Below are 26,975 nucleotides of genomic sequence, written 5' to 3' on the forward strand. Positions count from 1 at the left end.
CCTGGACTTGATTCACACACACTGCAGACACCAGCTAAGACAGGGAGCAAGATACCCTCATCCCAGCCTCAGCTCCAGCTCTCTGCTCTGATCTACAGCCAGGAAAGTATTGTTACCAGCAAGTTTTGCTTTAACATTCCAAATTTTGTTTCCAGCTATCACCTCCATCTTCCTTAAGGGCCCCAAGATAACCCAACAGGCCAAAAGGGTAAATCAAGATGCCTCCACAGATAGTGCAGGACTAGGTTCCCGGTAGACTGGGTGGGCTTCACACTGCCCCATAGAGAGGATGGTTCAAGAGCCCCTCCCCAGGCCCAGAAGCCAGCAGCATGTCCTGGCCCAGGCTAGCCTTCAAGACTGACTTTGTTTCCAGCCCAGGGCCTCATCTGCTGAGCTGTATGGTCCACAGTGTCTGCCCTCTCTGCAAAGGTAAGCAAATTCAGAATTAATGATAACACTACTCATGTGCACAGCAACTCACAACACACAACCCATTTCCACCTACATTCTCCCTGCAATCCTATATTCTCCCCTCAGTGAGAGAGCATAATTCCATGCTAGAGAAGGAAACTGAGGCACAGAGAGGGAGAGGGACCTGCTCAAGGTCAGCTAGTGGAGCCAAGATGGGAACCTGGGTTTTCTGACTCCAATGGCAATAGCTAACACTGAGGTTACTATATTCTGTGCACGTTTCTTAGTCTCATTTTAACTTATTTCATCTTCACAATCTTATGAGATGGGTGCTAGTATTTGGCTCCTTTTGCAAGCAAGTAAACCAAGGAAAAGAGAGAGAATGTGATGTCCCCAAGGTCACAGTTAGAGAAAGGCTGAGATTAATGCTCAGGCAGTCTCTGGGGCTGACACTCTTCTACATCATAAAGCTCTTAAAGCAATGCACCCTTTTGCTGCTGCCTCGTATTAGGCTGGATTCTGGATCTGAATGACCCTTGGAAAAACCCAGACAAGGTCCCAGGTTACCAGGTGCTAGGCAGGAGGGTAGGCTAGGGTCTAGGTTCAGCCCTCCAAGCAACAAGGCAGCAGATGGAAACCGGGGCAGATGCCAGGGATTTTTTTTTTTTTCTAGGCTGGGGTGGGGGTGAGCGGGTAGTGCTAAAGATCAACCCACCTCATGTCCCAGGGTGGGCCTCTGGCTGGGCTCCTGCATGGCCAGCTCAGCACCTGCTTTACCACCAGCAGGCATCCCTGAGCCAGCCAATCTAGGGGCAAAGGGCCAGGGCCAGATGGCAGCCCACTCCTACTTCACTACAGACAGCCAGAGGAGGTGAGAACCAGGCCCACAGAAAGAGAGGGCAGCTAGACTATGGACATAGAGGAGAGCAGGTACCCCTCTATGGGGTGGGGAGAGCACAGGACCAGTGTTTGTGTGTGGCCTCCCTGCCTGAGGCAGCATAGGGAAATAAAATAAGAATGGAACAGGTGGTGACAGGAACCTTAAACAAGAACAGGGCCACAACCCACACTCCCAGACAGTGATGGGCAATGGATCAGCAAAGGAAGCAACAGATGTGGATGCTGACAGGTCTGAGGAAGAGGCCATTCCTGTCCTCCTCTTCCCCATGACTCCAAATATGAGGGATCGCAGAAAGGAAGCCAAGATAAGAAATGATGTGGGGGTTCCTCTCTAAGAAAAAAAATACCTTGACAGGGTCTTCCCTGAATGGCAGCTAAGGCACAGTCAAATCCAAGAAGGCTCCTTGGGGAATCAGAGAAATGGACACACACAGCTCTGAGGTTCACAGGCCTGAAGCAGCAGAGGCCCTGGGAGCCTTCCTCAGCCTTCCAAGCAAAGCCTTTCAGAGCCCTATTCAGAGTATTCCTCCATTCTCCAAGCTTCCTCTGACACCCTCCTCATCCCTAATTTCATGGCTACACTTGGTTTCAAAGGAGTAACCCACCCCTAACAAGAGGCATGTGGGAGGTTAAAAATGGAGATATAAGGAACTCAGGCCCACAGACCCCTCCTGCTAGATCCATCCCCGCTATGAGGCCTCAGAGCGTGGTGCCCACCTACGCCTTCTGGCTACTACTATCAACAGCAACTCTTACTGCCCCCACCCCACTCACTGCAGGGGGCAGAGACCAGGGAGATCCTGAAAATAGTGAAGCAGGTCAGGTGGGGCTGGGAACCCTGAGAGGACACATGCCCTGTCTACAGGGCAGTTGCTGCTCAGTGCCAGCCCACATGGCATTGAGCTTGTGGCAGGCGCGCCATCTGGTGGCCACCCCATACAGAGCGGCAATTTAGCAGAGTGTGTAGACAGACATACCTTGCGTATATTCCCAAGTCTTTCTGGAGACAAACTCCTCCCTCCACCCCACAATCCATCTCTGAGCCTCCATTCTGTGCCCAAGACCTGAGGCAGAGCAGGATCTCGTGGGAACCATGTGGAAGCTATCTAAGAAAACAAAGTCTCCTGACACTTAGATATGGCTGGGAGGCCAAAAACAAATCCCCAGCTTGGCCACTGATCCAAGTTAAGCAAGGCCCTGCCCTAGCCCAGGCCTCCATTTCTTTGTTTACAAACAGAGAAAGAGGAGCTAAAATAGCAGTTCTTCCTCCGGGCTATCTCTTATCTAAGCCAGAGATAGACAAAGCTTTCTCATTCTATCTTCTGCACTTCTGGTTTGTAGGTTGAAATAAATATGCTTTTTAAACTATCCCTGCAACATACAAGGTATCCCAAAACCCTTCCAGCTCTGATGTGATACTTGGGCCTGCTGGGGCCACCTGAGCGAGGAAAAGAAATGCATGCAGACATGTGATCTCCCACAAACAGTTCACTTTCTTTCATAAATACAGTGATCTAAGAAACCCAATTCTTGAGATTAGAATTCTCAGCTATCATCCAGTCCAAACTGGGAGTGCCTTACAACAGCCTTTATGGTGGTCATGCAGCCACTGCTTTCATACCTCCATTGACGATGAGCTTATCCCCACGGCAGCCTGGCCCATCTTGTTTAGCTCTGACACAAAGCCTTCTGTCCAGAGGGAGATACCTCCTTCTTGCAGTGGTCCTAAATCTGTCCTCCAAGGCCACACAGACCATGTCTAATCTGTCTTCCTGGAATAGAGCCCTTTGGGGATTTCAACACAGAAGCCATATCCTTCTAAATCTACTTTTTCAGGGTAAATAATCCCAGTTCCAACTATGTCCTTCATGGGGCTTTGCTTGGTCTCTTTAATCCTGCTTGATTCCTAAGGTATCAGTCAGTCATTTAACAAAAACTTCTACTGAGATCCTCCTAGGTGCTAAGCAGCCCAATTTGTGTCCATCTCCTTCAAAAACATACTGTTGGACCAGAATGCCACAGCTAGAGGAGACTGGGCAGTAAGAGGGCTGGAAAGACTGACCCTCATCCCTCCTGATTACAAAGGCATTGCCTTATTGAGCTGAGATACCAGGCTGTTAAATCCTGTTGATTTTAGCCCAGGGTCCTCATCCTTGGGCCAACGCCCATCCTGTAGTAGCTTTCTGGAACACGGTGCAAAAGATTGAGTTTGAATCTGAGCCCAGGAGAAGAAATGAGACCCCATCCTCCATGAGAGCAATTGGTTTTCTAGTCCCCATCACAGGACCCTGGACTGTTCTTGTTCCTGTCCCTCTTGTTAGGATTGCCTTGTTTTTAGGATCCTGATTCTGTTAGTCACCTATTCACCTGTCAGCTGAGTGTCCTGACATCACTGATATAAAAATGGTCAATATCCATTCATATAAATTGAGGAAACTGTAAAACAGGACACAACTGAGGCTCCAAGAGGTTAGAGTGTCTATGGGAGATCATAACCTCAGTGGGTCTGACTTAGAAGCCTGATTCCCCTCCAAAATTCCAGCTGTATTTCCAGGATGGATGGGTGGTGAGCAGACCCTTCACCCTTTGAGTGGCTACCAGGACCGCCAGGCACAAGGCCCCAGGTGGGTGCATTGATGGGACTGCGCTGATACAATCCCACCCAAGCTCTGGAAAGGCCAGTTTCCCAGCATAGTCACGTCCCATTAACAGGAAGCACTTATCTGTAAATGGAAATAATATCTACTTCTCAGGATCAACTGAGATGGCATATGTGAGTGCTTAGCTCAATGGCTGGCACAGAGAGGGTACTTGATAAATGAGCACTATTGTACCGCATTGCTGTTAGCCATTTTTGCCAAGGTAGAGTAGGGCAGTGACTGGGTCTCAAGCATGGAGGAAGCTGAATCCTGTTACTGCAGAGACTACAGGAGCCAGACAGGGACAGGTCCAAGGAAATGAGGGGCACAGCCAAAGTGACCTAATCCCAGCCCAGAGCCAGAAGGGCTTGGACAGGCTGGGTAAGCAGAGGGAGGGAGGCCTAAATAACCCCCACCACACTCATCCTCACCAAACATTTATTATCAAGGCCTGTGGCAGAGGCAATGTGGCCACCTCAGGGTAGGGCTCTGAAAGCTTGATCTGGGGCCCAGGCCAGATGGGGCTGAGGAGGAGAACCAGGGCCCATGTGCCCAACAAGCTGTGCCAGCCCAAATTTGAGTTATATCAGGAGAAGGGATCTGTTCAGAAAACACCCATCTCTAGATATTTGCATATTCTATTTCGGGGTCTCTTACCCCCCCACCCCTTAGCTTCCTAGAAGTTTTTGTGATCAATTCCAATTTCACCTCTGCTGAACCGCAAAAGCTCACTCAGTCCCCTCTCCACTCCAACTACCAACTAGAGTTCTCAGTCCTCCCTGCTTCCACTGTCCTCCCCCACCCCCACTCCCCAATTCAGGTCTCAACTCCTGCAACTGGACTCCAGTTCCACTGTGGCATCTCCCCAAGGTCACCATGGCTCAAGTTAGCAAGCCCAAGGTTAGCCCTTTTGTTACTAGGTTTCTCTGTGGCATCTCACACCACTGGCCAAGCCTTCCCCTCGGTCCAGGCCTTCCACTCCATCAGCTTCTCCTGCTCTCACCTTTTCAAAAGCAGCAGATGCCGGCCTCTTCCATGTTCCATGTCCATTAGTCACCATTTCCTATAAAGTGGGTATGCCTACTTCCTTGGGCCTCTTCTCACATGACACAGGCCCAGTCTTCAACTTAAAACTTCCTGATCACTAGCTACATCCTAGAAACACCCAACTGTCTATAAGACATCCTCACATGGCTGTCCCATGGCACCTCAAGCTTAACTTGTCCAAAACTGGACTTGCATTCCAAATTCCAACCCCAACCCCTTGTTCTTGTTGCACTACCATCTATACTCACATCCTACCTGCCTCCTCTCTCTCCCTATCTAGTTTTTCACATCTCACATCCTTCCTCTCCTCCCAGTTCCCCTGCTAGAGTCTAGTCTAGGCCCTACCATGTTTCATCTGGAGGCAGGGAACCTCTTAGTTGGTCTCCCAATCCCAGCCTCACTTCCCAAAAATCCAGCCTCCATGCAGCTGTCAGATTATCTCATACACACATCCGGTCTCCCACTGCCCTTCCTAAAGCCATCCACAGGGTGCTCTTTGCCCTCAAGACTAAGCTCAAGCTTCTCAGCCTGATCAGACTCTGCACCACCTCCTGCTCCTCCACTACCAGCCCACACAGCACGTACACCTTCCTGCCCAATTCCCCCTCACCTTTTAGGTCTCAGCTTTAGATGTCACTTTCTCCAAGAAACTCTCCATCACACACAGAGCCCCTAACCCAAGTTAGCTCCCCTACCAGTGAGTCTCATGCCCACTGGACCAGCCGGGCTTGGTTCTCATCAGACATTAGCATAAACTCTGTTTGTCTGTTTAACTGTTGACTGTTTCTGGGAGCACAAGGATCTCATCTTTCTCACTTGGCACAAAATAGAGGCCGAATGTTTGTTGACAGGGTGAAGGGGAAATAGTGAGAAAGAAGTCCTTCGCCCATGGAAAGCACAGGCTCAGCAGGGGCACTTATCAAACTCAATGTATTTAAAACATGGCCACAGGGAGCAATGCAACTTGCCAAGACCCTGGAGGAAAGAGCTGGCAAAGAAGGGAAAAGGTAGTAGTGGGGATGCTTAGTTCTGGGAAACAGTATAACTGATATTTAGGGGTCGGTTTCAGGGACAGGGCAGGGTTACCCAAATGTTCCACAGCATAATAGGGCAGGGAATTAAGGACCCCTGGTGTCTTTGAAGGCAGTCACTTGGGGGCAGGGGGTGAGATGCCACAGAAAGGAAACCAGCTCTAGGTCAGCTGTATCATGGGGGCAAGTGGGCTGTCAGCCCCATTTAACCAAGGCAGGCCATTAAGATGGAACTGGCCCTTGTTTCTACCACAAACCAGCCAGAGACATTGGGTTCAAAGACAGGTCTTCCTGGTTTCTGTCCCAACCACAAGAGGCAGTTGGGCTCTAGGCAGTCCACTGAGGCACAAATGGGTCTGGCCCCTGGTGGGTTTATTCTGTCTTCTCAGCCAACGCAAAGCAAACACCTCTCAATATGAATTCTAGGACTGAGAGGGAAGTGTGGAGAGAGTTTACATTTTCTGGAGGAAGGGAAGAACATTGTGCCATTTAGGCTATTTCTGGAATAGTGCATCCTCCTATCTCCCTTTAGGAATATCACTGATACACTGGAGGTCATCCAAAGAGAACAGAATGTGCTGGGGACCAACACTGGAGGTCAAGGAGCAAGTGAATCGCACTGGTCTCCTTGATGGAAGCCATGCTAGTGAAGCAGAGGGAGCAGAAAGGGGGCTGAGGGGTAAAGACTGGGAACAAAGTTCACAGTAGGCAGTCTTTATAAGTGGCAAACCTTTTGTCCCAGGTGACAAGCAGAAGCCAAATTGGTTGTGATTCTATGAATGGAACGAACACCTGCCAAAGGCACCAGGCAAGAGCAAACACAATCTGAAGGGAAGAGTTTTTCTCCTGACAAAGTAGTCAAAGCACATGAAACCCACTCATTCAACTCAGACAAATCTGCAGTGCGGCAAGGAATGCAGTGCCAAGGGGAACGAGAGCTCGGGCAGATGGAACAGCAGCTTGGGGTTGGTGCCCTCTCTGCAACATAAAAGCTGAGACCGATGCCTGTTGTATTGTTGTTTAGTATAGTATTGTTATGTAAGTGCTCTTGTATTTATGCCTTCAGGACAGAGAAGAGTGACCTGCCTCCTGGCACAGTTCTGAGGCCTGTATTCAGGCATCATTACAGAACAGGCATCAAAGAATGCCTGGTGAGCCCTGGCCAGTTTGGCTCAGTGGAAAGAGTGTCATTCTGCGGACTGAAGGGTCCCGGGTTCGATTCCAGTCAAGGGCATGTACCTAGTTGGAAATGTGCAAAGGCAACCAATCAATGTCTCTCTCTCACACATTCATGTTTCTGTCTCTCCCCCTTCCACTCTTTCTAAAAATTAATGGAAAAATATCCTCAGGTCAGGATTAACAAAAACAAAAAAAGAAAAAGTCTTAAAAAAAAAAAAAAAAAAGAGTGTCTGGTGAGACTAGGCTGGGAGAGGGACCAAGAATTTTTTTAGAAGCCTCTGAGAGAGGAATTGCTACGGAGGGTAAGCTGCCCCTACCTGCTTCTCTGAAAGTGCACATGGCCCCTGCCTAGACTGTAGTCATCTCAGAAACACAAACCTCTTCTGGCCACAGCAGTAACACAGCAGACACTCTGGAAACTGGGCAGCAGCCTTGCTCCAGCCTTAGGCATATCCTGAGGATGCCACAGCCCAGAGTACCAAAGGGGTCTGGGGACTATCACTGGAAACTTCTCCCGAAAGAGAATGTGGGCATCACACAGAATCCCATGACATGGAACTAAAAATCTCCACCCAGGGCCCACAAGCAGGGGCCAGCCCTGCTCCCTGATACTGCAGTACCAAGACCCACATATCATGCTTGCCCCACTGTTCCCACCAACACGGATCAGCCAGAAAGGCCAAGCACTGGACAAAGCAAAGATCAACCATCAGGTGTATTAAGGAGAGATGGGGAACCTCCAGGAGTGCCTCCCATGGACAGCCACCTTGGTAGTTTGTTGGGGGTTAAAGAGGAGTTCATGGGGCTCCTCCGGCAAAGATGAGTTCCAGAGCCGCTTGGATGTCCCCCCCAGTGGCCTGTAGGGCCCGCAGGCTCAGTTCATCGTCCTGAATGCCCATGTCACGCAGCTGCTGCAGCTGGGGCTGCCACTGGCTCTGCAGAAAGACAGGATGAGGGAAAAACTGTTAGTTGGGATCCTACGGAGATTCACTTAGGGCTATCCTTTGAGATGAGAAAAAAGGGTGGGTTCCTATTGCAAACTCGCTGATTTGAAGTTCCATAGAACACAGGGTTTCTATTGGTTTGGCTTATATGCAAGAACACAGGGTTTCTAATAAGACTACAAGAGAGGCTGTGGGTTCAGAGAACAAATTAAAAAGTTTATCCAATAAAAAAATGAAAATTAAAAAAAAATGAAAATTTTAACATAAGGATCAAAAGCATAAATTACTCAATGTCTGAAGTTCAAAAGATTACTTTCTCTCTCCTACTCTATGTATAAACAGAAATAAACACGCACATGCATAAGGAGGAGTGAAGATAAATTTTAAGATTGTTTTCTAGCATAATAAATAGTGAAAAGTCTTAATCTCATCCACTCCCCTCATCCCTGATAACCAATTATATTTTGAGAAGACAAATATATATTCCTATATTTATACTTTTCTTATATTCCTCTTCTATATCTATACCCCTCTTTTTAACATTCTCAATGTATCGTGGACATCTCTCTATGCCAGAAAATAAAGAACTTTTACTCTTTCCTTTTTTTAGAGAAAGGAAGGAGAGAGGGAAGGAGAGAAAGAGAGAGAGGAGGAGAGAGAGGAAGAGAGAGGGAAGGAAGAGAGGGGGGAGAGAGAGGGGAGAAGGGGGGGAGAGAGAGAAACTTTGATCAGTTGCCTACCAAATATGCACCCTGCCTGGGGAACAAACCCACAATAGGTATGTGCCCTCACTGGGAATGGAACAGCAACCTTTTGGTGCATGGAACTACACTGCAACCAACCGAGCCACCCAGCCAAGGACATAAAGAACTTTTTAATCCTATATAATAAAAGCCCAATATGCAAATTGTTTGACGGGGAGTTCAACTGCTTGCTATGACATGTGCTGACCACCAGGGGGTGGCGCAGAACATGGCAGGCTTTGGCGACATGGTGCTGGCAGCGGGCAACAGTGGAGGTGCAGCAGGATGGTGGAACAGGTGAGTGGGCAGCACCAGGCCAAGGTGGGTGCGAGTGGGAGCCGGCAGCAGCGGGGTGTGTGTTTGGGGGGTTGGGGGGAAGAGGGAGGTGGTGGCAGGGCCACCGCCCAGCTCCCAGGCACTGAGGGCATGTACCATAACTGGGCTATTTCCAACTCTTTGCCATTGAAACGACAATGGCAGTGGCTGACTCTGTACAAATGTCTTCTTCTTCATATATATACATCTCCAGGATAAATTCTGAAAAGTGAGACTGCAAGGAATTGCATGGCTTAAGGGCCATCTGTACTGCGCTTCCATGAATAGTCTATTCATGGCCTCTCCCCTTTTTTCTATGTAGACTGGGTGGCAGCCTTGCTCCAGCCTTAGGCACATCCTGAGGATGCCATCTGCACTGCACTTCCATGAATAGTCAATATGTAGCTGTTGGTCCTAATTTACTGGACCCTCTATGTATCAGGGTTTTTTCCCTCACTGTATGAGATGTGTTAACAGATTTTCCCCCAAATTGTTGTTACTTTGCCTATTTTTTTAAAATATATTTTATTGATTTTATTTTACTTTTTATTTTTTTTAACAGAGGAAGGGAGAGGGATAGAGAGTTAGAAACATCCATCAGCTGCCCCCTGCACACCTCCTACTGGGGATGTGCCCGCAATCAAGGTACATGCCCTTGACCGGAATCGAACCTGGGACCCTTCAGTCTGCAGGCCAAAGCTCTATCTACTGAGCCAAACCGGTTAAGGCCAGACTTTGCCTATTTTTGTTTGTTTGTTAGGATTGCTATGCATAAATTTTCACTTTTATAAACTCCTGGATTTTGACTTTCAGTTATGAAAAGCCTTCTCAAATTTAAGAGTTTAAAGAAATTAACCCACATTTTTTTTTTTCTCAGTACTCTCAAAGCTTTATTCTATCTCATGAAGGAGGTAAGTGAACAACTTAGGAAAAATTATGTGTTCATACTGTGGGAAGAAGGCAGTGGGAAAGGAATGTAAATCCACGCAGCCAGGAAGGCGGAAGATGTGGAAGGCTTTTAAAAAACCCACACAAACCAATTCTGACTCAGTTTACAGGCCTGATGGAACCATTCAAAGCTCCTGAGCTGGAGAGCGAGGTGAACAGGCTTCTAGCTGGGGAAGATAAAGAAATGGAAAACAGCCTAGTCGGCGTGGTTCAGAGGTGACCTATGAACCAGGAGGTCAAGGTTCGATTCCAGGTCAGGGAACATGTCCAAGTTGTGGGCTCAATCCCCAATAAGGGGCCTGCAGGAGGCAATCAATCGATGATTCTCTCTTATCATTGATGTTTTTCTCTCACTCCCTCTCCCTTCCTCTCTGAAATCAATAAAAATATATTTTAAAATAATAATAAATGGAAAAGATAAGCTATCCATGGGTCCTGCTCCCATTCCCCTCACTGTCCACCTGGGCCGCATGGAATAGACAAAACCACATGGCTTGAACCTACTCTCCACTGCTTCCTGGCTTATCGACCCTGACACGTTCCAGAAATGATGCTCATCCCAACACTGTGAGCAGCAAAGAAAACAGTGAAGCAGACAGATGTGTATGAAAACATGCAAAACCTGATCTTCCAGTTAGCTGCTAAGGTGACCATGCCATGAAGCACAGCAGACGGTGTCACTCCCTGCTTGAAACCTCCCACGGCTCCCTAGTGATTACTGGATCAAGCCTAGTTACCTTACCAGGCACTCTGGTCCTCACACTCAGGCAGGCACCTGCTGTCCTTTTCTCTGGCTCTATATCTCAAGATCTTCTCCACGAGGACACTGCCTAGGGCCTTGCAGTTCTGAGTTTGTCACATGTCCCTGTTCCACACATGCCTGGACACCATCCCTCCACCCCAAACACCCCCTTCCCTGCCTGGTTAGTCTCTAACTCAGCGGTTCTCAACCTGTGGGTCTCGACCCCTTTGGGGGTCGAACAATCCTTTCACAGGGGTCGCCTAAGACCATCAGAAAACACATATATAATTACATATTGTTTTTGTGATTAATCACTATGCTTTATGTTCAATTTGTAACAATGAAAATACATCCTGCATATCAGATATTTACATTACGATTCATAACAGTAGCAAAATTACAGTTATGAAGTAGCAACGAAAATAATTTTATGGTTGGGGGTCACCACAACATGAGGAACTGTATTAAAGGGTCGTGGCATTAGGAAGGTTGAGAACCACTGCTCTAACTAGTTCTTTGATAATCAGCTTAAACACCCCTTCTTCAGACAAGTTTTGTCTGACCTAGGCTATCACCTCAAGCCTGGGGCAAGCTTCTCACCCTGTTGCTCTGATGCTCCCCAAGCTCAGTAACTAACTGCCTGACGCCCTTCTGTGGCAGGAATGAGGATAGCTCATCTCTACCTCGGAATGGGACCCAGGCCCAGGCTCAGTATTTACATGCTCAGTGCTCAGGCAACGCTCACAGAATGACAACTGACCAAAACTACCGTAAGTATCCAAGCCAGGTGATTGGTGGAGTCAGGCCAAGGTCACTGGGTGCGGGAGAAGTCACAGGGACAACTGCCCCTGCTTGGAGTATCCTCCTGTTACACTACCACGCCCGGGCTGTTCCTGGAGTGAAGCATGCCAAGTGGGAAGGCCCCCAGAGAGCAGAAAAAAGCCTGGTATCCAAAGTAACCAGGAAAGCCACCTGGGCACCAGGAGTGGGAAGACTGACCTGAAGGCTGGGCTGCCCAGAGGCCTGCAGGGCATGCTGCAGGGCTTGGCTGAAGAGGTCATTGGTGATGGGAGTCCCTGACTGGACACCAGAGGACAGTGGTGAGGTCCCCGAGGAATGGCCCTAGAGACAAAACAGTGGTCAAGGCCACCTTCAGAACCATCTCAATCTCCCAGCACATACCCACTGCTGTCACATCACCTCGCGGTGGTCCTGGGTGTCCAACTATTGCCTCCCAATAGGGGCCTGCATGAGACAACCACACAGAGGTACCTAAAGGCTCGTTAGATGGACAAAAAGGGCTCCATTCTTTTCCGCTCCAGGGAAATGAAATTGAGCCCCCAACCTAACCTAGGACCCCAGCACTGGAAGCTGGAGTGACTATCACTAGGAACACTTAGGCCACTGAGGGCTGGTCCCTCTCAGGGGTGGGGAAGCGTACTTTATGTGAGGGAGGTTGTCCTGAACTACTAAGAGGAAGATCAATCAGGACTGTGCTACACCCCGACATCTGAGCCCTAAAGGCAAGTGAGAAAAAGGTCTCACAGTGAGAAATGAGAGTCCAGGCAGAGTTCAGCTCAAACCAGATCTAGGACCAGGTTCAGCAAGGGCAAATCCATTCTGCCACTGGGGAGTCTCTCCCCTGGGGCCCAGCCTCCATCTTCCCGCCCTCTCTCCATACCTGGGTGCCAGGAGTCGGTGTGTGAGAGCTGCTCTCTGGAGTGCTGGCCAGAGCCAGGGCAGTGGCCAGCTCGCTCTGGGTGATGGGCCGGGGTCCAGCAGCTCCACTGTACCCCAAGGACGCTGGGCGGGAGTTGGGTGTGCTGCTAGAGGGCATGGACCTGGCTCTCTGGAGAAGAGAGGCACACAGAATCAGGAAAGTGGCCCTGTGACAATCTCAGATACCCTCTCAGCCCCCGCTGCCAAGTTCCGAAGCAATAGTATGACATAGACTTGGCCACTAAAGGGCCTATGACTACCTCAGAGCTTGGGCTCCAGGTCCCAGGGAGGACAGCATCCCTGGCACCAGGTTCCCCAAAGGGCAGGCAGCCAGGCCACTTACTGGGTGAAAGTCGTCTTCATCATCAGAGAGCCCCTCAAACAGGAAACCACCTGGAGGAGGGAGAACAGATTTCAGGAAGAAGAACAGAAAGGCCCAGGCATAGCTCCAGAATCTCAGTTCAGATACTCTCCAAATTCATATTTTCATCTCTCCCCTTGGAAAATGACAGGACAGATGCACTCCCAGACTCAAACCGAGAATTCCCAAGGAACACCCTCTGCCAGTGCTATACATAGCTGCTGAGTAAAGCATTTTCCTGAGCTACTGCCGGCTCCTGAGGGGGCCTGCATACCTCCTGGGACTCACCTGGCATGTCCCGGTAAGAGCTGGAGGGCGTGCTCCGGGAAGAGGAGTCCGCCCCCGGCAGCGGCGTGCTGCCTGCCACCGAGTGCAGAACCAGGACAATGGCATTGACTAGGGCTGGGTGAGCAGGTACCAACCTGGAACAGGAGCAGGAAGAAACCCAAGTGTGAGTAAGGAGGGCACCCTCATCATGACAAAAGTCTGGGTGGCCCTCCGAACTATCAGACCACCTGTGCCTGCCCTTAAATTCCTCAGTCTTCAGCACCTCCTTCCAGTTCACTTTGTCCTCTTCTGCTCTGTCCCTAGCAACAGTGGCAAGGCCTTCAGTCCTGGGATCTATTGTAGATGCCTCACCTTCCCTTGGGCATGATAGGATAAGACAGCCTCAGAGGCTCAGGGGTCAGTTTCTGGTCTCAACTCTAGCACTACTTCCCTGGGCCATCTTTGACAGATCCCTTCTCTTCCCTTGGGGAGGAGGGGGAAAGCTGTTTTCTTCACTTGCAAAACAGAGACATAACCTCTGCCAGCCCTTACAGCTCTAAGACAATAAGGATTGATACACCTGCTTCCTTCCCCAGCTTCTTGTCCTTTAAAGAATCCTTCATAGCTACTGAATGAGAGCTAATCTAAGCCTAGCCCACAAGGCCACCTCCCTCAGACCCTGCTTCACCTCCACAGCAATAGGTGTTCCTGCCCTTGGTCTTGTTGTTCCCACATAGCATTCCTGCTCTTTCTCAACTCCTGACATATTTGAAGGTAGACTTGGGGATAGACAGGGACTGGGTCCCACGAGCAGAATCCAGGGCAACAATCAGGCTCTGGCGCAACCATGGGAGGAGAAATAGGGAACTCTGTAGTAAGATGGGTATACTTACGTATCAAGCATGTTGGGATCAGCAAAGACAGAGAAAAGGTCCTTGTCCTGGAGAACCCCTAAGGAGAACAGGATTCACCTCAGAGACTGACACTTAGCCAGATCCAGGAGGAAGAAGAGCCTCAGAGAACTGGCTCCTCGGGGACACAAAGCACCCATGTGAGAAGTGGAAGAAACAAAACACCAAGCAGCACGACTGAGTGCCCGCCACCCTCCCTGCACTTAAGTCACATACTGTGTGCTGACACGCCAGCTTCTTTTCCCCATATCTCTGGGTTCTTCCTTATCCATCAAGGTGTGCAGGAAACCTTCCCTGATTACTGTGGTTTGGGCTAACTGCTGCCCTCATCTGACATCCTTATAGTCTGATTTATGATGTTAGTCAGGCCATGATTTCTCTGAGGGGCTGACAGCTCTTGGAAGGCTAGATATATGGAACACATCTTGGTTCTCCCCTCCCCCAACAAGACCAGTGATTCTTCAAAAGATGGTCAAGAGTCTCTTTAGGGTGACTGCCACTTTCTGGTTCCTGTTTCTCCAACAACTCCTATAGCCTCAAGTTCAGTTCTGTACTTACCAAGAGCAATGGGATCACTGCTGAGGCCTGGGGTGGCCACAATGATCTGATCCAGAGATTCCTTATTGCTGAGCATCTTAAAGACCTGCAGGAGAAATGAGGAGGACTGAGTACTCCAACCAGCTCAATCCACTCAGCAAACTCCCACCCTCCGCTGAAGTGTTCCATCCCTCTAAGTGCTACATATGCACCACCACAGTAAAACAACAGCCCCAGGAAATAAATGAACCTCTTCACTTCTCTGAGATTTCAGCTTACTGGAGGGGAAACAATTTTTTTAAAAAAGGCACTATCACAGAAAACCTTCCATCTCTAGTCTTTCCCCCATCTATACTTCTAAAGCTTCCAAAATTAAAAACTCTCGTTACAAGCCAATAACAAAGCTTCTTTTGGTCCCAAGTTATTTTATTTTATTTGGTTAATCCTCTCCCGAGGATATTTTTCCATTCATTTTTGGAAGGGAAGGGGAGAAACAAAGAGAGAAGCATAGATGTGAGAGACACACCGACTGGTTGCCTTCCAGGTCTGGCCTGCAACCAAAGTGCGTGCCCTTGACCGGAATCAAGCCCAGGACCCTTCAGTCCGCAGGCCGATGCTCTATCCACTGAGCCAAATCAGCTAGGGCCCAAGTTCTTTTTAATCACTGTAGAATTATCATTTCATATTCATAGGGAAGTTTCAGCTGTCTTACTTTTTGCTTATCAACTCTCCTATAGAAAGACATCAGTGTATTTCCCAGTAAGGAAATCCAGGGAAGGAGCAACGGGAAAGCAGTTCAGACAAATTCCAAGAATGAGGCCCAGCAGAAACCATATGCGGATCCTTTGGCTGTAATCATATTCATTCTGTGAGGCCAATATCAGGAGAGGTTGTATCATTTTCATTAGATGGAAATCAACAATACCTAGCTGATACAGCCTCCTTGGGGGAAGATGGGGGTTGGAGGGGACTCTACTGAGACCCACACACATGGCAAAAACTCCTCAAGGAACTCTTCGTAGCCATGGCAACGGGCTCCCAGCTCCCACTCTCCAACATTCACATTCTCTCTTGCAGGCCTGGCAAGAGTCTTAGGCAGGGGGCTGTACTACAAACTCACCGCCTCCCTGTAGGAAGAGCTGCTGTGCAAGGCAGTGTGCAGCACCCGGAACTCCCGCAGGGCAGCCACTTTGTCCACAGGTTCTGTGGATAAGACACACAATTAACCTACAGCCCAGGCCCTGCCAGTGCTACAGACACAGAACATGCGTCCAGGTACAGCTTGGTCTGCAGGTTCCCTCCCTCATCATCCCACTAAGAATGTGAATGCCCATTCAAGAAAACCCACTTATGACACAGATATAAAAACTGCCCTTTTAAGCATCTTCAGTGATAATTAGTCCAAGTTCTAGGAGAGGGGAATTTTTTATTTTTTTTTTTAAATAATCTGCCTTATCTCGCTTTTTTTTTTTTTTTTTTAAATATATTTTATTGATTTTTCACAGAGAGGAAGGGGGAGAGATAGAGAGTTAGAAACATCAACGAGAGAGAAACATCGATCAGCCGCCTCCTGCACATCTCCCACTGGGGATGTGCCCGCAACCCAGGTACATGCCCTTGACCGGAATCGAACCTGGGACCCTTCAGTCCACAGGCCGACGCTCTATCCACTGAGCCAAACGGGCTTCAGCAGAGAGGGGAATCTTATCACATGAAAGAAACTGTTCTGATCAACACCCCACTGCAGGAATTCTAGACTTCTTACATAGGTATAACCAACTCAGTACTTTATACAATACTTTAAAATACAGTGAGAAACCAAGATGGCGGCATAGGTTAACACCGGAGATTGCTGCCTCGAACAACCACTTCAAAAAACAACTAAACGACGGAACGGACATCATCCAGAACCACAGGAAGGCTGGCTGAGTGGAAATTCTACAACTAGGAGGAAAGAGAATATCATACCCAGACTCAGAGGAGGCACAGTGCTGAAGTGAAATACTCAGGTGCGGAGTGCGCGCAGAGCGGGCTGGCGGCGGAGGGCGTGGTTGTTGTTTTCAATCGGGAGGGAGTTTCAGACTCTGAGCTCCAGATCTGGGCAAGTCTCTAGGGACCCAGACTCAAACGGGAGAAGCGGGACTGTCTGGCTTCGGTCGGAACTCGAAGGCAGCTTTCTCTCCGAGGTTTGCAGCGGTTGCTGGGACTCTGTGAGGCAGAGCCCCTAGGGACGGAACTGAGAGCAGCCATAACTGCTCCCTCCGGCCCGCCCTGTAGGCCCCCGGGACCCGCCCCGCCCAAGCCCTGCGCAGAGCCATTTGCCGGATAGCCTCAGGCAAACGCTAGATTAGCACCGCCCTAGAGATCCAGCACAGAAGCTCTCCCACTGCAGACACAGCGGACTCTCATAGCCAGTTAGCCTGGAGGTCAAATCACCCCCGGTATTGCCAACAATCAAGGCTTAACTACAACAAGACTGCGCACAAAGACCACTAGGGGGTGCACCAAGAAAGCATAAAAAATGCGGAGACAAAGAAACAGGACAAAACTGTCAATGGAGGATATTGAGTTCAGAACCACACTTTTAAGGTCTCTTAAGAACTGTCTAGAAGCCGCCGATAAATGTAGTGAGATCCTCAAGAAATCTAATGAGACCCTCGATGTTATGATAAAGAACCAACTAGAAATTAAGCATACACGGACTGAAATAACGAATACTTATACAGACTCCCAACAGCAGACCAGAGGAGCGCAAGGATCAAGGCAAAGATTTGAAATGCGAAGAAGCAAAAAACACCCAACCAGAAAAGCAAAATGAAAAAAGAATCCGAAAATATGAAGATAGTGTAAGGAGCCTCTGGGACAGCTTCAAGCGTACCAACATCAGAATTATAGGGGTGCCAGAGGATGAGAGAGAGCAAGATATTGAAAACCTATTTGAAGAAATAATGACAGAAAACTTCCCCCACCTGGTGAAAGAAATAAACTTACAAGTCCAGGAAGCGCAGAGAACCCCAAACAAAAGGAATCCAAAGAAGACCACACCAAGACACATCATAATTAAAATGCCAAGAGCAAAAGACAAAGAGAGAATCTTAAAAGCAGCAAGAGAAAGAAACTCAGTTACCTACAAGGGAATACCCATACGACTGTCAGCTGATTTCTCAACAGAAACTTTGCAGGCCAGAAGGGAATGGCAAGAAATACTCAAAGTGATGAATACCAAGAACCTACAACCAAGATTACTTTATCCAGCAAAGCTATCATTCAGAACTGAAGGTCAGATAAAGAGCTTCACAGATAAGAAAAAGCTAAAGGAGTTCATCACCACCAAACCAGTATTATATGAAATGCTGAAAGGTATCCTTTAAGAAGAGGAAGAAGAAGAAAAAGGTAAAGATACAAATTATGAACAACAAATACGCATCTATCAACAAGTGAATCTAAGAATCAAGTGAATAAATAATCTGGTGAACAGAATGAACTGGTGATTATAATTGAATCAGGGACATAGAAAGGGAATGGACTGACTATTCTTAGGGGGGAAAGGGGTGTGAGAGATGCGGGAAGAGACTGGACAAAAATCGTGCACCTATGGATGAGGACAGTGGGTGGGGAGTGAGGGCAGAGGGTGGGGCGGGAACTGGGAGGAGGGGAGTTATGGGGGGAAAAAGAGGAACAAATGTAATAATCTGAACAATAAAGATTTAATTAAAAAAAAATAAAATAAAATACTAAGTGCTGCAAGCCATTTGAACAATATAGAGCTACACCACGCATGTCAAACTCAAAGGCTAACATGGGCCAAATAAACAAGGTTTAAGTTTATATGGGCCGCAAAAAAAAAAGCTTCAATTTTCATAGAAACGTAGGTTTATTTCGATCAAGACATGCTGAATACAAAGGGCTGAAATAAATGAGTAATCGTTAACATATAATAGAACATTTTAATAAAAATTAATATTTTTTCTTAAACATTAACTTACCAGACACTGAATTACACAAATTAATAAGCGTAATGGAAATAAACATGTTTCTTGTTCTCCAAAAGTGAAATATTTCCTGTTGCGCACACCAAACAATTCAGTACAAGACTAACGGCGTGGCAATCAGCTGCTAAAATATTCGCTGCTAGTATTAGTGGAGAGAAATGGTGTGCCTGCCCATAAGGCATGTATGGGAAATGAATGAAACACCATTATAGTAATCAGTCATTAGCGAACATTTTAGTTTGTTATTAATAACTATATATAACAGGATATTGTAAAAATTATGAAATTTTTATTAAAATGTTTCTTACATACCGTTGTATTGGCTGGGGCGCAAAAATATTCGTTGTGGATCACATGCGGCCCACAGGCTGCAAGTTTGACATGCTTGAGCTACACTGACACAATATGTTAAAAGAAATATTGTTTTCTCTTTGATATTTTCTTTCAGGCTTCCTTAATATTTTTAATTTTTTAAAAAATACAAGACGGAGCCCTAGCTGGTTTGGCTCAGTGGATAGAGCGTCGGCCTGAGGACTGAAGGGTCCCAGGTTCAATTCCGGCCAAGGGCATGTACCTTGGTTGCAGGCACATCCCCAGTAGGGGGTGTGCAGGAGGCAGCTGATCAATGCTTCTCTCTCATTGATGTTTCTAACTCTCTATCCCTCTCCCTTCCTCTCTGTAAAAAATCAATAAAATATATTTTAAAAAAATACAAGAGGGACCAAGAATATACACTGTACTTCTAGGATTCTTAACTAACTTTCATCACATGCTTGATATCGCGTTTCACTAGGACTCAAAGTTCTTTCTTTTATTTCTGGACACTATGAATCACATATATGGGAAAGTTTAGCAGTTGTCTTAGTTTTACTTGGTTGCTTTACTACCTAGGACATCAGCCCATTTCATAAGTGTAGAAATGTAGGTAAAAGAAGGGGGAGTATGTAAAAAGTTCACTCTGGGTCACACTTTTAAAAGTGTGGTTACCCTCACCTAGGATAGATACTAGTGATTGTGTAGATTGTGTCAAACTCCAGGGGCATCACCATGTAGAACTACATCTTTACCTATAGTTCTAATTGTTGAGAATTATCTCTCCTGAAAATATTTATCTTAAGTAAATTACCTAATTTATTCATTCAACAAACACATACTAAGCATTTACTCCATGCTTTGTTTTGGGCAAGTTACAAGAATGTAAAAAATAAGAGTCCTTGACATCAGGGAACTCTTAGGGCTAGACCAAACAAAAACCACACTATTACAAAATACCATGCTGAGGACCTCAGCAAAGATGCGGATCCAGCACTAGGAACAGGAGGCAGATAGCCATTACTGAGAGGGACAGCTAGGACACAGAGCTGTCTCCCAGGAGAGACCATTTGAGAGAGTATTTAAGGAAGAGCTGATGTTTATTAGGGAGAGAAGGTAGTCCACGTTTAAGCAAGAACATGTGTAAAGGCATGGAGAAATAATATGAGGTGCTCTGAAGAAACAGCAAGTCTTTTGTTGTGGCTAGAGCTTGGGGTACACATCCCTGCTCAAACAGGAGGCTAAAGGAGATCCTGAAGAGATTTGTAACCTTACAGGAAGAAACACCAAAGGGATCCAGGTGGGAAAGGAAGGTCTGACAGATTCTCCTTCTACAGGTGCTAATCTGGCAGGGAAACAAAATGTGCTTCCTTTTGGAAGAGCACTCAAGGATACAAAATCTAAAATGCTGTCACAAAACAGTTTTTTTTCCAGGTCTAAAAGTTATTTTTACTTCCTAACAAGAAGTCCATTTGTTTCCAAAATAAATCTCCAGGCAGAGGGGGGAGGAAAAGGACTCTTAATTTCTTTTTTTTAAGAAAACACTTTAAAAAAAAAATATATATATATATATATATATATATATATATATATATAGTTGATTTTTTACAGAGAGGAAGGGAGAGGTATAGAGAGGTAGAAACATCGATGAGAGAGAAACATTGATCAGCTGCCTCCTGCACACCTCCTACTGGGGATGTGCCCACAACCAAGGTACATGCGCTTGACCAGAATCGAACCTGGGACCAGTCCAAAGGCCGACGCTCTATCCCCTGAGCCAAACCGGTTAGGGTGGGACTCTTAATATCTTAAACTGATAATCAGCTAAGAGTCATGGTTGTCTCTATGACATCTCTGAGCTAATCTCACTTTTTGGAAGTGGGAGGCAGCCAGCCCGGTAAAAAGAACATGGCCTCTTGAGCCAGGAAAACCTGCATTAACATCCCAGCTCTTGCATTCATTTTCTAAGTAGGTGCCCTTGAATAACTGTCCTTTTAATCCTCTTTTTGCTCATCTATAAAATGCTAATTTTGTTACCTATCCTGCAGGGCCACTGTAATTATGAAATGAAAAAGCAAGGAGACACAATCTGGCTGGAAGAAGCAACAAATGTTACTTTCCTTCTGTCAATGCTCTCCAGCCAAAGACCAGAGGGGCTCTCTTGCAGTTGCACAAATTGAACTTACTGCTTCTTACAGAGAATGCTCTCAGATTCCCTGGGGGAAGATTAAGGAAGTGGAATTTTGCTTTAAATTGGATGCTGTCAGGAAGTGAGGTGATTTTATGACTGGGTATCTTAATAATTCTTACCTAAAGGGAAACTAGAGAAGGGCAAAGTATAATTGGAAAGAAGCAGTAATCACTCATAATAGCTAGGATACAGGGATATTTTGTAATTTTGTGATCTGGACAATGTTCAGGTAAATGAGAGGGCTCTTATTTTTGTCTTGCTCCACTATGGTCCCTGAGTGGCCTTGCAGATATTGGTGATCGGAAATGGTTAATGTTCCAAGGCCTAACTGAGGATCAGGCCAACCTCTGGATTTCAAAGACTACCTTTCTCTTTCTCACTTCCCATCAGTGTGCGTAAGGTCTTTCTCCTTTATGTTTAGAATTGAAAAGAGGGTAAATTTCCAGCTGAGAACTAGTCATAGCAATCATGAACATTATAAAAATATCAAACTGAAAGTTTAACAGTTTATATAACATAGCTTTACTGTTGGGGAGGCTTTTAAAACACAGATGTAAAATTTAAATTATAAATTCCAAGCAGCACCTTTTATTAATAAATCCAAAATATATTAGAGGTTTTGTATGTTTTCTCTAAGAGCTACTTTAATACTGTTCGAATATTTTCAAGTTTCAGAAAAATACATTCCCACTATAGCAGGAGGAAATGAGCTGACTAAACAAGTCACTGCCTGAAGAAGTTTGCTGGAAAATTTGCCAACAAGAGAACTACGGCATTGGAGCAGTGATTTTCAACCTGTGCCATCTGATGGCACACAAACTAAAATTCTGCGGCACACTAAAAAATGTATTTTTTGCTAATCCGACCAAAAAAAAAGGTATGGGGATGGACAAAAGTAGACTTGCAGTTGTGTTATATATTTTTATATCTTTTTCCCCATGAACAACTGTAAACCCACTTTTGCTCACTCCTGTGTAATTGATCCATTCAACTGGATGGCTATTGTTGTGTTGGCTATTGTCATTTTTTCATTTGACAATCTAAAAAAAAAGAAGTCAGTCAGGTATTGCATGTTTTAAAAATTCTTGTGGCACACTGGTTGAAAATGCTGCATTAGAGGAATGCCAAGATTTCCCAGCTTTTTTATTTTTCTCTTTTTTATTTATTGATTTAAGAGAGGGAAAGGGAGAAAGAAACATCAATTTGTCCCACTTATTTATATATTCCTTGATTGATTCTTTTCTTTTTTTTTAATATATTTTATTGATTTTCTACAGAGTGGAAGGGAGAGAGATAGACAGCCAGAAACATCGATGAGAGAGAAACATCGATCAGCCACCTCCTGCACACCCCCCCACTGGGGATGTGCCCGCAACCAAGGCACATGCCCCTGACTGGAATCAAACCTGGGACCTCTCAGTCCACAGGCCGACGCTCTATCCACTGAGCCAAACCGGTCACGGCTGATTGATTCTTTATGTCCCCTGACCGGGGATCAAACCCGCAACCTTGACCAGGGCCCAAGCTTTTTTCTAATAAGAACAATAACAAAAAGATACAAAGTTCACCGAGAAGTAAACTATTAACCTAAAGGAGTTTAAATATACATACACTTCTCACCCCACTAAAACAGTGGATAATGAACTTAAAAAGTAGAGAAACGAAATTCCCATCTGTTAGTGGTGTTGGCCACAAGATCAAAACTGCATTTTGTTTTATCAATGCCGTCCAACCCAATAGGTAATAAAGATATTCTCTATTACCATTTCAGTAAATCACTCCTTTATTCTATCCACCCAGACCTGTGCCTCAAAAACCTACAGACGCTTCCCTTGACACTACTGAAGCTCTGCCTGCCTAAGGACCAACTGCCAGTCACCTGGTTTCTGATCAGGCTCTGGCCAGGACTTGCGAAGAACATGGACTGTGGACCCAGGTTGAATGCCATAGAAGTCAAGGGTCTGGTCATCTTTTAGCTTCCGGCCACAGTAGATCAGATCTAAAAAAAAAAGAACTGTCCATTTATACTTTGCCCCTCAAAACAATTTAGGTGTTTTCTGTCCCCTAAGAATCTTATTTTGATTAGACAAATTGCTGGAGAATAATAAATGCTTACAAAGTAGTCTTAATAAATACATTTTAATAACAATTGTTAGCAAGTACAAACTCATAAAATACAGGATCTATGTACTTTAAGAAAACTCTAGAGCTTAACATTGTGGAGACTGCTCAACTTAGATAAATGGGAAAATGCAACAACAAAAAAGGATAAACCCAGTATTTTGTTTTTTAAATGTATTTTATTAATTTCAGAGAGGAAGGGAGAGGGAAAGAGATAGAAACATCAGTAAGAGAGAATCATGGATGGTCTGCCTCCATGCCCCCTACTGGGGATTGGGCCTGGCTGCAACCCAAGCCCCTGCCTTGACCAGGAAGCGAACTGTGACCTCCTGGTTCATGGATCAACCCACAACCACTAAGCCACACTGACTGGGCTGAACGAAGTGTTTTTATGACTAAAAACACACTTTTTGTCTGTTGGATCGCTTCGCTATTATAAATTTTTATAATATAATTTGTTATATTTAATTCCTTCTTCCTCCACCTAGAATGGCCTTGCTACCTTCCTTTCCTTTTTACTGCTTTCCTCTAACTAATCAACCAAACAAAAATCTTTTTCATAATTCCTTAGGACCAAACTCAAAATGCCATATGCTGAAGGGCTTTCCCTAACCATCTCCTCCTTCCCTATCCCACCCCAAATTCTTGCTCTTTCAGAGAAAGAATTCAACATCATGGTTAAAAACTGTGATAAAGTAGTTCAGTATAAAAACACTACTAAAATGGCAACCAATAGTTTTACTTTTAAATCCTTACCCGAGTACACTTTTTCCATTGATTTTTAGACAGAGTGGAAGGGAAGCAAGAGGATGAGAGAGAGAAATATCGACATGAGAGAGTCAAATTAATTGGTTGCCTCCCACCTTGCCCCAGCCAGGGCTAGGGGTTGAACCTGCAACTGAGGTACATGCCTTTGACCAGGAATCAAATCTGTGACCCTTCAGTCCCCAGGCTGACATTCTAACCCAGCCGTGGGCAAACTACAGCCCGCGGGCCGGATCCGGCCCGTTCGGCTGTTCTATCCGGCCCGCAGAGCAGAAAGAGCGGAGGGTTCTCTTGCTCTCCCCTCCGCTCCTTCACCAGCAGCAGTGTTAACATGTATTAGTTCACACAAACACTCCACCCATGCTTTTGTTCCGGCCCTCCGGTCCAGTTTAAGAACCCATTGTGGCCCTCGAGTCAAAAAGTTTGCCCACCCCTGTACCACTGAGCAAAACTGGCCAGGGCTAGTTTTATTACTTGATTTGTGCTTCTTTTCACCCAAAATTCACTTCTCTTTAGTATTAACATCATGAGGCAACAAATCCCAAATTCTTAATTTACCCTTGTAATTCCTGAAGTATCCTCCCCAATAAGAGATCAGAGCAGCAGCCCATCTCTAGTTCACTGAGACTCACCAATCAGCTCAGGGTCTGGAACTGACTCCTGGAGTTTGCCAGCAATAAGCTGCTTCAGAAATGAAATACTATAGCCCCCCAGTGAGTATTCTCCCAGCTCTGTCTCTGGCAACCGAAGAATAGACTTTGGGGCAAGTGGCTGGTCAGCCAGTTTCACTGCCAGGTGCCAATCTGAGAGAGACATCCTCTCTCTTTCACGCTCTCTCTTTCTCCCTGTAAAGAAAATGAGCCCTTAGTGGTTAAAGGACAGATCACCACTCTACTCCACCCACACCCCACCAAAAGGCTGAATGAGAGTTAATTCAGTGTGACACTGCTGGAAAAGCACAGGATGCAGCACCAAGCCAGAACTAGAATCTGGGGTCCCTCTCTTTACTCATTCTATGATGGGCAGCAAGGAACTTCAGCTCTGTAGGCCTCAGTTTCTCCATCTTTAAAGTAGACATAAAAACACCAGCCCACCTAATAGGAATATTGTGAGGTTCAAATGAGATCATCCAACCCTCTCCCTTATGTGCACTCCTCATTTCTGATTTCCATCACATACCTTGCTTGAACTATTACAAGAGCTTTATAACAAGTTATCTGACTCTTGCCTCTTGTTATCAAGCATCCATGCTGCCACCCAACACATTTAAAAACACAGATCTGATCAAGTTACTCCTCTGCTTAGAAATCCTCCAATGACTCTAAATCACCTCTATGAATAAATCTAAACTCCACAACCTGGCTTACATTACAAAAACATTCGTATCTATTCCCTCTGCCAGCAGAACCTTGTCCGACTCCCACTAAGCATCCATTCAAAACAAAGCTCCCCCACTTTACACTCCCAATCAACTGTTAACACTGCTTGTAATTCCTCTTCTCTTTGTCCTCTTTGCAAAAGAGCAAACTCCTACCAAGACCAACACAAATACCACCTCTTCTATCCTCTCTCCCTTTCCTCTGTTGTCCTCACATTCTTTCAGGGCAAAGAGTTACAAATATCTATTTACTTCCCAATCTCACACCACCCCAACCCTTTCTTGGGGGCCCTTGAAAGCAAAGGTTAGATTTTTTTTCTTTTGCCATTACTGTCCCAGTGCCTGGCACATATGGGTACCAAAAAATGTATCAGAAATTCTGAGGGTGGAATAACCTTTTAGGGCAAGAAAAACCCTGGTTATAATCACCACTGCTTCAAAAGGCTCTAGTAGGGACGAGGAAAGAAAAGGTTGTGAGGTTGGCAGGCTGCTCAACAGGCCCCAAGCCATCCTCAAGGTACCTTCCATCTCCAGATTCATGACAGGGGAGGGAATAGGTTTTTTTACATACCACATCTCATTTAATCCTCACAATCGTTCCCTGAGGCAGGCATTATCGTCCACCTATTACAAACCGAGCAACCAAGACCCAGAAAGTCACCTGCACAAGGTCACAAGCAGCTAGTACTGGGGAAGACACTATCTCTTTGGCGACGACCCCACCGCTCCCATGGGACCAGCTAACTTGTCAACGTAAGTCGGGCCCACGCGGCCCGGGGCCCAGTGCCCTCACCCGTCCCGCGGAAAGAACCCGGCCGCACGGCCGCCGGGGTAAACACTCACTCCGGTTCTCTGGCCGGAAACCGGAAGCTCCGCGCTGCATGCTGGGAGTTGCAGTTTCCTCTGATACCCCGCCCCTTATTAACAGGCCAATAAGTTGGTGCTGGGTGAAAACTTCCGGTTCCGGGGAGGGCGTGGCTTCTGGGTCATTAGAGATCCCCTGCGCTAGGGTGTCTAGGTGATTTAGCCGCTGCTTCCTGTTCCTAGTCAGTGTTCCAGGGCACGAGTCGCGAGAGACCTGCCCCGTGTGGCGCGCACAGCCCTGCGGCTCCCGAGCCGTCCTGGGAAGCATGCAGAGTCGGTCGGTCGCGCCGGGTTGTTACAGCGCTGCAGATGTTACAACGCAGGCTGCGAGACCCTAGCCCAGACGGCGGGTGCCAGTCCCTTTACCCCGGTCCATGAGGACCCTTTCCCTAGCGGCTTCTTCAGACACCCCACAACGGTTCTTTGCAGCCCTCACTTTGAAATCGGGTGCCCTCGGTGAAGTCAGCCTCTTTGTGTTCCTTGCCACAACTTCTCGCGAACCTACCGATTCGGGCCGACCGGGAACGTGGGTTCACAGAGGGGAGTTACTAAGTCGGGTTTCGGTACGCCGCGCGTGCCTTGGTGGGGTTTATATAATGGTCTTTCATATAATCAGTTTGGGGAGAGGAATTTCCCGCGGAACCCTCACAGGTGAACT

General features: G+C 46.6%; 1 protein-coding gene across 4 annotated transcripts; it reads right to left on the bottom strand.

The window, feature by feature from the left end:
• Positions 1–7,904: 7,904 nt before the first annotated feature.
• UBL7 (ubiquitin like 7) lies at positions 7,905–26,411 on the bottom strand. Of its 4 annotated transcripts, none has more exons than XM_036348677.1 (11): positions 26,247–26,348; positions 24,708–24,920; positions 23,069–23,188; positions 15,815–15,897; positions 14,716–14,800; positions 14,140–14,197; positions 13,268–13,401; positions 12,962–13,011; positions 12,581–12,748; positions 11,899–12,021; positions 7,905–8,142 (listed from the first exon to the last, which is right to left on the bottom strand). In XM_036348677.1, exons 2-11 carry the CDS (start codon positions 24,889–24,891, stop codon positions 8,005–8,007), a joined length of 1,143 nt encoding a protein of 380 aa, XP_036204570.1. In that variant the 5' UTR covers positions 24,892–24,920; positions 26,247–26,348; the 3' UTR covers positions 7,905–8,004. The 4 variants fall into 4 exon arrangements, with proteins under 4 accessions (XP_036204570.1, XP_036204578.1, XP_036204589.1 ...); XM_036348685.1 differs by having other exon boundaries at positions 26,115–26,252; XM_036348696.1 differs by lacking the exon at positions 24,708–24,920 and having other exon boundaries at positions 26,297–26,411.
• Between the last annotated feature and the right edge of the window lie 564 nt (positions 26,412–26,975).

This window comes from Myotis myotis, unplaced genomic scaffold (genome assembly GCF_014108235.1).
Source record: "Myotis myotis isolate mMyoMyo1 unplaced genomic scaffold, mMyoMyo1.p scaffold_m19_p_1, whole genome shotgun sequence".
Classification (NCBI taxonomy): Eukaryota; Metazoa; Chordata; class Mammalia; order Chiroptera; family Vespertilionidae; genus Myotis; species Myotis myotis.

Coding starts and splice junctions, on each gene's coding strand:
- UBL7 (XM_036348677.1), bottom strand. CDS start 24,891: ATGTCTCTCTCAGATTGGCACCTGGCAGTGAAACTGGCTGACCAGCCA. Junction 23,189..24,707: donor TCCAGACCCTGAGCTGATTG/GTGAGTCTCAGT, acceptor TTTTTTTTTTAG/ATCTGATCTACTGTGGCCGG. Junction 12,022..12,580: donor CACCGACTCCTGGCACCCAG/GTATGGAGAGAG, acceptor TTTTGTCTCTAG/GGCCATTCCTCGGGGACCTC.